Consider the following 9,142-nt stretch of genomic DNA (forward strand, 5'->3'; position numbering starts at 1 on the left):
TCCCTGAACGTCGATTGAGCCTCATTCTCGGCATCCTCGCCGCATCTCCGTCATTTGTCCGTCGTCCACATCACTGGCTGCCGCCACCTCCGAGGCTCCGGTCTCCGTTGAGGTACCGGGGGTGTGCAATCGGTCCGTCTCATCGTCGTCGTTTACGAGGCTCCGGCCATAGAGGTAAGGGTAAACCCTAACCCTAACCCAAACCCTAATCCCCAACCTAATCCTGCTTTTATCTGTTGATTGCGGCAGCCGTCAAGGAACCGGAGACGGCAGAGATGGCCCCAGGCGCCGGGCGACACGACGACGGGGAGTTTGACCACTCCCAAAACGACGAGTTGCGTATGTGCGGGATGGCCGGAGATGATGAGGACGATGATGTCCACGAGGACGCTGCCGTGCTCTTCGGCCGTTCTGCTGCTGACCCCCTTCCCGTCGATGACTCTGACCCCCCCAGTCGACGTGGCTGATGCCGACGGTGGCCAGAGCGAGGTTAGCCCTGTCGGTTCTAATCACCCTTCCACGTCTGCTGTCTGGGAGGACTTTGAGAAGCACTACAAAACTGAGAAAGGTAGAAAGATCAGGTTTGCTGCCACTTGCCTTCATTGCCATAAGCGCTACTCTGCTTATTCAGCTCATGGCACTGGGCATCTTACTCGACATCTTGCTAAGTGTCCTAAGAAACTTGAGAAGACCCGGGGCATGACTCAGACTCATATTGCTTTTAATTCTGATGGTTCTGTTCGTCGTTGGGAGTACAGTGCTGAGGTAGCTCGTGTTGAACTTGTTCGTATGCCTGCTAGATTGGACCTACCTCTTATGATTGGTGAAACTGAGGCATTTAAATATTATATTAAAACTGCTCATAACCCTAATTTTCACCTGTCTCTAAGCAAACCACTGGTAGAGATCTGTTTAAATACTACAATGAGAAACGTGATAAACTGATGGTCTGTTTAAAGGATAATGTTGTTTCATCTGTTGCTATTACCTCTGATATATGGTCTGGAAAGGCTAAAGAAGATTATTTATCTGTTGTGGCTCATTTCATTAATGCTGATTGGCAATTAGAGAAAAGGGTACTTGGTTTAAGGTTGATTGATGTGTCCCATAATGCTGAGAACATTGATGAGCGTGTTGCATCTGTCCTTGCTGAGTATGGTATACTTAACAAGGTTTTTTCTGTAACTTTGGATAATGCATCTGCAAATAAAAATGCTATGGATAAACTGAAAATTATACTTAAAGAATATTTGGGTTCTGATCTGTTTTTGCATCAACGATGTGCTTGTCATATTATTAACCTGATTGTGAAAGAAGCACTGGCTGCTGTGAATCCTCTCATTGAGGATTTTAGAACAACAATCTCTTTTATGAACTCCTCTAATCAAAGAATTGCTGCATACAAGAGTTATTGCATTGGTAGTGGTGTTAGACCTAGAAAGTTTGGATTAGACATGGATGTTAGATGAAACTCTACCTACCTAATGCTTAAGCACTTGCTGCCTCACAAGAGTACTTTCAGTACTTTCATTGAGGCCAATTACCCTAGAGGTTCAGATAGTGGTTTCCTTTTGACTGATGATCACTAGGCTATGGCAAATAAAATCTTGGAATTTCTTGAACTGTTCTATGACTCAACTGTTGATTTGTCTGGTGTTTACTATCCTACTTCTCCACTTATGATTCATCATCTTGTTAAGATTGCTATACACCTACATAGGTATCAACATGATGAACATCTAAGATCTGTTATCCAACCTATGATTGACAAATACAATAAGTACTGGAAGAACATACCTGATCTTTATTCTATTGCATTCATATTGGATCCAAGAGCTAAAATTAAGGGATTTACCAAAATGCTTAGGAAGTTACATTCTCTTTTTAATATTGACTACACTAATAAGTTGCTGGACACCAGAGCTCTTTTGTTTAAAATGTATAACAGGTATGATGTAATGTATGGCTCTAATAGGCTGAAAAGGGTTGTTCCTCCATCCCTGTCTGGTAAGAAAAGAACAGTTTGGGCTGAAATTTATGATGATGAGGAGTTGGATGTTGGAGCTGGCTGTTCTTCCCTCCCTTCTAGTTTTGATCATTCTAGGAGTGTTTCTGTCACTTCAGCAACTACTAGTTCTAACTCTAGTGAACTTGCATCTTACTTGGACTATGACACAGTAAGCCAGTTGGATGATGAGTTTGACATCATGCAGTGGTGGCATGAGCACAAGCTTACTTATTCAGTACTTTCTGTTCTTGCTAAAGACATTTTGACAGTGCCTGTGTCAACCATTTCTTCAGAGTCTACTTTTAGCTTAACTGGCAGGATCATCGAGGAGCGGCGGCGGAGGCTGAACCCTGAAACTGTAGAGGCGCTTACCTACATCAAGGATTGGGAGAATGCTGAGACAAGACTGCAGCACATGGTGGAGGACAAGGAGCTGGAAGAGGCCTTTGCTGGTCTTTATCTTGATGTCGACTAGTTCACTTCCCATTTATGTAATGGTTCTGTAATAACTGAGACTTGGACTTGTGGTGATGGATGTAATGAACAATTAATCTAGGTGCTGGCTGTACTCTTTTCCTATTTAGGGTTTCTCACAAGGATTAGTTTTACCTAAACAGGTTTTTAATGAGGCAGTCATTACACAGCTCCTACTTAAATTAGTTTTAGTTTCAAAAGTTTATGTTCTTTGCTGTGCTGTGTTCTGATATGTTTTTGATCTTTTGTGAACTTAGTCATTTTAGATCTCTTTGAATTGTTGTGCTGAGTTCATTGAGGAGTTTTGCCAGTTTAGTGCCTGGGCCGGCACGGGCACGTTGAGCTTGGAGTCGGCATGGCACGACACGGCACGCTCTAGGAATGATAGTGCCGTGCCTGGGCCTGGAGTCGGGCACGGTGGCACGACACGGCACGGCACGGTTCATCAGCCGTGCCCAGGCATGCCGTGCCGGGGCGGGCTAGTGCCGTGTAGTGCCGTGCCAGCACATTTGGAAAACTATAGTACCATGCATCCTTGACATTACCAGGGATATACAGAGCTTATTTTAGGTGGGCTGTGAATAAAAGTGTGTTGTTAAAAGCTGAATGCTAGTAGGGATGAATTAGGACCAGTAAGATATTATGCATTTCCAATCATATCAGAAGTCATTGGTGGTAGGGAAATTAAAGCCTAACGTCAATAACCCTAAACATCAATACCGAAATTGTACTTTTACCATGTAGATGTTGCAAAGCCGAAATGGGTTGTATGGGGCCAAAATCCAAATGGTCTGAATTTAGTTAGGATTAATCTGTATTATTACGATGTATGAATACAACGTTTATTTGATACAAAGGAACATAATTGGTTCCTTGGTAACTACACAAGAAATTACAATGTTTTCTATACCACCTAGAATGGAATTACACCAGCAAGTAAGATATGGACACCTACATACAACAGCGCAACAAGTGCAAAGACAACCGGCAGCAAGACTACAAGGATGATTGGCCTCTTCGCCCACCGCCCCATGATCGCTAGTGCAAATGGGTAGAGGAGAAACATGATCCATATGTTGAACAACAGACCCAATGCTGCATGCATCTTCTTTGCCGCTGTCCATGTTCCAATGTATACCACTGTTTTGCCCAGGGCTACACCAATGGCACCAACATTGCAGATCAGAACTGCCATTGTTGGGATGAGCATTGGCACCCATCTAAAATCATACAAGTCAGCAAACTTGTCATTGTCATCTGCGGCTGTTTGCTTGGAAGTGACCCTGAAGTGTATGCCCTTCTTTGTGAGGAGGTTCACTGCCATGTGCAGCACTGCCATTGGATATGCACTTGTTGAGCCGATCATAAAGAACTGCTCATTGCGCCAATAGTCCAGCCATGTGACCCCCGCCCACTTTATCTCAAGCCAGCCAATCATGTGAATCATCACTATGATTACGAGAAGGTACACGACATACCTAGTGAATGGTCTCTGGATGTATACTTCATCAGGGATAAGCCACATCACCGGGCTTAGAGCATAGATCAGGATGAAGACTGATGTGACTGGGTAGACTGTCATGTTGAGGTAGGAGACACACTGAAGGGGTTGAATCCGGTGACTACCTATGAATGGGTTGTTGTGGGAGAAGAACATCTCTAAAGACCCACCTGACCATCGCACAATTTGATGGAGGCGTTCAGTTAGGTTGATTGGTGCAACGCCACAGAACGCGTCATGCTCCATTGTGCAATACATAGAGCGCCACCCCTGCCCGTGGATGCGAAATCCAGTTACTATATCTTCAGTGGCTATGTCATAGATGTACCCTACACCCCTGCCCCAGTCAGTACCTTTGTCATAAGAACATGTCACAACCCTCTCTAATTCAGCAAGGAATGTGTCATCAATTGGTGGTGGTGTGATTGACCTGTCATTTTTTAGGGCTTTCGACACTGAATCTAGGAAGATTGTGGAGTTACCAAGCCTGCTAGCTTCGGCTGTGATGTTTTCTGCTCTACAGTGGGGTGGGTCAATACCATAGAGTGCTAAGCGACGGAACATGCAACCAGTGCCGAGGTATGAGGGTCCTTGCAAACCGTTAAGGGCAAACATGGTCCCATCAAAGAAGACACGATTGTGGTTACCGTAGCGGTCCGTGGGGTCAACATTGTCGAAGCGCTGTGGGAACTGAACAAAAGCAGTGTTATCACCATCTCGTTGATCTAGCATGAAGCACACAGCCGAGCTTAGGGCTTGAGAATTGTTGATGTAGTGGTCGCAGTCAAAGTTGATGACGAGTTGTGCATTAGAGAGGAGAGCAGAGGCCCGCAGTTGTGCATTCAGGGCACCTGCCTTCTTGTTGTGGTCATAACTTGTGTTCTTCTCACGAGAGACATAAACAAGCATTGGGAGGCGCTCATCAGTGGTGCCAATGTTGAGATTGCTTTCAGTAGTGGGTTGTGAACCATGATGCTGTCCACGGCTTGGATGATCCAGCACAACCTGTTAAAGAAGGAACAAAACCATCAGTGGTGACATTGCTGTAACAAGCAGCACAAAAATTAAATATTGCTGAACTAAAGTTCTGTAAGAAGTCAGTGACGGTCTCATTTTCAGAATTTCAACAACTAATCTGAACTTTAGTACCTTGGCAATTGGAGCATGGTGCCCTTTTCTATGGTTTTCTGTTGGATCAATCCATGTGCCTGGCCACTGCGTCCCATTTGCCATCCAAGTTGCCTTTTGATCTCCTTCTGCAGCTCTCATGCTATTGTAAACATTAGATCTCTTGCGGATGCTATCAGGGAGGTTGTCCAAGCGCACCTTGAACTCATCATACTCCATTTGCACCCTCCTATAATCATTCAAGAACTCCTGTGTTATGGTCGGCCGGACCTATGAACGCAAGAGGCGTCTCAGCAGTGGCTAAGTCGCCGGCACCAGGTGGTGGAGCCGGCCCGGTTGATGGCTGAGTCGCAAGTGGTTAATTGAGTCAGTTAGTTTGTTAGATCACAGGAATAATTTGTGGGGAGTTTGTTAGCTGCATGTTAGTTGGTTATGCATGTTTAGTTGTTATCCCTAAATTAGTGGCATGCTTGTATCAGCCTATATGGCAAACCATTCGATGAATGAAGGGATTAACCTGGGATTGAGACTCACCGTCTCCCTTGGGTGCCCAGCCGAGAGTACTGTTCATCATCATCCTCTTGTCATCCAGGGAACAGGCGTCGGTCACGGCGCCGCCAGTTCCTCGCCGAGGGTTCATTCCACGGCCAGCCACCACTCACTCCTATTCCCTGCGAAGCCGTGACAACCTGGTATCAGAGACCATGGCGTCTTCGGCCCCCGCTGCGCCCACCACCGCCGACCCCGCCGCCCCCATAAACCCATCTGCTTCCGCCATCATCGTCAATCCAGTCACACCCGCCGCCACCGATGCCATCATGACCACTTCGGCGGCTCAGCAGTTGTACACGCCGCCAACGTCCCCCGCCGAGGCGTTCAACACCCTCACGGTGGCCATCTACCAGATCCAGCACCAGCTGGGCGACCTGTCGCTGCGCATGGCGGCACTCGAGCACCGCTCGCCGCCAGTATCATTGCCGGTCCAGTACGGGCTGCCCGGCTATGGCGGCATCCCTTCGCTGCCGGCCTCTGTGCCAATCCCTTTGGAGGTGCCCCCGGTATCATCCACGGCATCTGCACCACCGGCCCAGCCCGCCCACCTACCGGTGCCCGGCTCCCTGCATCCACAGCCATCGGTGGGGGTTCCCATCACCCAGATATCCTTTCCCCTGTCGCCATCCCTAGTGCCATCTATGTCCACCATCCTCCACGGCGGCTGTTACACACCCCAAACCACAACCTTGCTGACTGCCACCATGCATTGTGCGCCACCGCACCTTCATGTTCCACAAGGACCTCAGGGCCATGCCGTGCCACGCTACCACAAACTCTCCATTCCCACCTTTGACGGCAAGGTAGACCCGCTCGGGTGGCTCAACAAGTGCGAGCAATTCTTCCGCGCCCAGCAGACCCCGGACGCAGATCGTGTCTAGCTCGCTTCCTACCACTTGAGTGGCACGGCTCAACAGTGGTACATCACCCTGGAGCGCGACGCTGGCAAGCCTGCGTGGGATGAGTTCAAGCGTCTCTATCACCAGCGATTTGGACCACCGATCAGCACGAATCACTTGGCGGACTTGGCCCGATTGCCGTTCCCCTCCACCGTCGAGGCTTACCTGGAGCTATTCTAGGCGCGGCTCGCACACGCGGGTTGCCTCGCTCCACTCCAGCAGGCCCAACTCTTTACCGGGGGACTGCCTGAGGCCCTCCGTGTCGACGTCGAGCTTCACAAGCCACATGACCTCCAGCGGGCCGTGCGGCTGGCGCGTGCCTACGAACGCCGGAATGCGACCAACCCCCTCGCTCTTCCGACACCACCCCCACGGCCGCCACGATGCGTCCCTGGGCTCCAGGCCACCCTGCCAGCGCCAGCTTCCCTCCAGGGCGCATCGCCCTCGGCTGCGTCTTCAACGACGGCGCCCCTACGCTCCTTCAAGCGGCTGTCCCCGAACGAGATGGCAGCGCGTCGCAAGCAAGGCCTTTGTTACAACTGTGACGAGGCCTATGTCCGAGGCCACAAATGCGCGCGGCTCTTCTACCTCGAGGCAGAGGATTACATCGTTGAGGAACCAGACGAAGACGACGTCACACCAGCAGGGGCAGTCGCTGTAGGCGAGGCACCGCACGGGTTCGACCCTGATGCACCCCTGATCTCCCTCTCGGCCATCACGGGCATCCGCATGGAGGACACCATGCAGATCCGTGTCCACATGGGTGACCAGGAGTTCACGGCTTTGATCGACTCTAGCTCGACGCATAATTTCATCAACTTGCCAACCGGCCACCGTGTCGGCCTTCGGTTCCACGATAGCAGGGGCGCTCACGTCACGGTGGCCAACGGCGACCGCATGCCCTGTAGTGGTCTCGCGCGGGATGTCGCAATCCAGATCGGCGACGAGTTCTTCACTATCGACTGCTACTCCATCGGCCTCGACTGCTATGACATGATCCTCGGTACCACCTGGCTGCGCACCCTCGGGCCCATCCTGTGGGACTTCAACGACCTTTGCATGGCGTTCAATCACAATGGTCGCGGGGTGCTTTGGAAGGGGATCGGGTCCACACGCACCGATATTCCTCCAACTGGCCGCCTCCAAGCTCGTCACATCTTCACAGCCAAGGTCACGGAACGGGCCCTGCTTGAGCGCCTGCTGGACTCCTACGCCGATGTCTTCGCCATGCTGGTGGGGCTACCACCAGCCCGCCCGTGTGACCACCGTATCCATCTGAAGCCGGCTACGGAACCCATCGCGGTGCGCCCTTACCGGTACCCCCAACTTCAGAAAGATGAGCTAGAGAAGCAATGTGAAGAGATGCTCCAGCAAGGTATCATACGGCCTAGCACATCACCGTTCTCGGCACCGGTGCTGCTTGTCAAGAAATAGGACGGCTCATGGCGGTTTTGTGTCGACTACCGCGCTCTGAACGCCGCAACAGTCAAAGACAAGTTTCCGATTCCGGTTGTTGAGGAGCTGCTGGATGAGCTCCATGGCGCCAAATTTTTCACAAAGCTCGATCTTCGCTCAGGGTATCACCAAGTGCGGGTTCACCCCGAGGACGTCGCCAAGACGGCGTTCCGCACTCACCATGCCCACTTCGAGTTCCTGGTCATGCCCTTCGGCCTGTCCAACGCGCCGTCCACGTTCCAAGCTCTCATGAACTTCACCCTCCGGGCATTCCTTCGCCGCTGCGTTTTGGTGTTCTTCGACGACATCCTCATCTACAGCGCCACGTGGACCGAGCACCTACAGCACCTGCACGCCATCCTCGACACTCTTCGCACGCACCGGCTGCACATCAAACGCTCCAAGTGCGCCTTCGCCTCATCTTCGGTCCACTACTTGGGCCATGTGATTTCGCAGGAGGGCATCGCCATGGACGAGACCAAGGTAGGCGCTGTCCAATCCTGGCCGTGACCGTGCTCGGCCAGGGGTCTGCGGGGCTTTCTCGGCTTAGCCGGATATTACCGGCGCTTCATCAAGGAGTACGGCACCATCGCAGCGCCACTGACCCAACTCCTGCGGAAGGATGGTTTCCGGTGGACAGAGGCCGCAACAGCGGCGTTTGACGGCCTGAAAAAGGCGCTCTCTACGGCTCCTGTGCTGCACCTGCCGGATTTCACCAAGGGGTTCACCGTCGACTGCGACGTGTCGGGCTCGGGCTTCGGTGCAGTTCTACATCAAGGCGATGGGCCAGTAGCGTTCTTCAGCAGACCGTTCGCTGCGCGCCATCTCAAGGTCGCGGTGTACGAGCAGGAGCTCATCGGCCTAGTGCAGGCTGTCCGACACTAGAGGCCGTACCTTTGGGGTCGTGCCTTCGTCGTTCGCATGGACCACTACGCGCTGAAGTTCATGCTCGATCAGCGCTTGTCTACAATACCCCAACACCATTGGATTACCAAACACTTTGGGTATGATTTCAGGGTGGAGTACAAGTCTGGCAGCCTCAACACCGTGGCTGATGCTCTTTCACGCTGGGACGGGGATGACCCTCTGCTGTCCGCACTTCCGGCCGCGGCGCCGGCGTTGACC

General features: G+C 51.2%; 3 protein-coding genes across 3 annotated transcripts; 2 read left to right on the plus strand and 1 right to left on the minus strand.

The window, feature by feature from the left end:
• The first annotated feature begins 1,592 nt into the window (after positions 1-1,592).
• On the plus strand, positions 1,593-2,483 carry LOC136549037 (zinc finger BED domain-containing protein RICESLEEPER 3-like). Its single transcript, XM_066540351.1, has one exon. It carries the CDS (start codon positions 1,593-1,595, stop codon positions 2,481-2,483), a length of 891 nt encoding a protein of 296 aa, XP_066396448.1.
• A 912-nt stretch (positions 2,484-3,395) lies between these two features.
• On the minus strand, positions 3,396-5,330 carry LOC136549038 (probable mixed-linked glucan synthase 3). The gene is made up of 2 exons (XM_066540353.1): positions 5,133-5,330; positions 3,396-4,988 (listed from the first exon to the last, which is right to left on the minus strand). Exons 1-2 carry the CDS (start codon positions 5,328-5,330, stop codon positions 3,396-3,398), a joined length of 1,791 nt encoding a protein of 596 aa, XP_066396450.1.
• Positions 5,331-7,066: 1,736 nt separating this feature from the next.
• LOC136549039 (uncharacterized) lies at positions 7,067-8,902 on the plus strand. Its single transcript, XM_066540354.1, has 3 exons — positions 7,067-7,937; positions 8,139-8,500; positions 8,594-8,902. The coding sequence occupies exons 1-3, from the start codon at positions 7,067-7,069 to the stop codon at positions 8,900-8,902; spliced, it is 1,542 nt and encodes a 513-aa protein (XP_066396451.1).
• Positions 8,903-9,142: the final 240 nt, after the last annotated feature.

Source organism: Miscanthus floridulus, chromosome 4, assembly GCF_019320115.1.
Source record: "Miscanthus floridulus cultivar M001 chromosome 4, ASM1932011v1, whole genome shotgun sequence".
NCBI lineage: Eukaryota > Viridiplantae > Streptophyta > Magnoliopsida > Poales > Poaceae > Miscanthus > Miscanthus floridulus.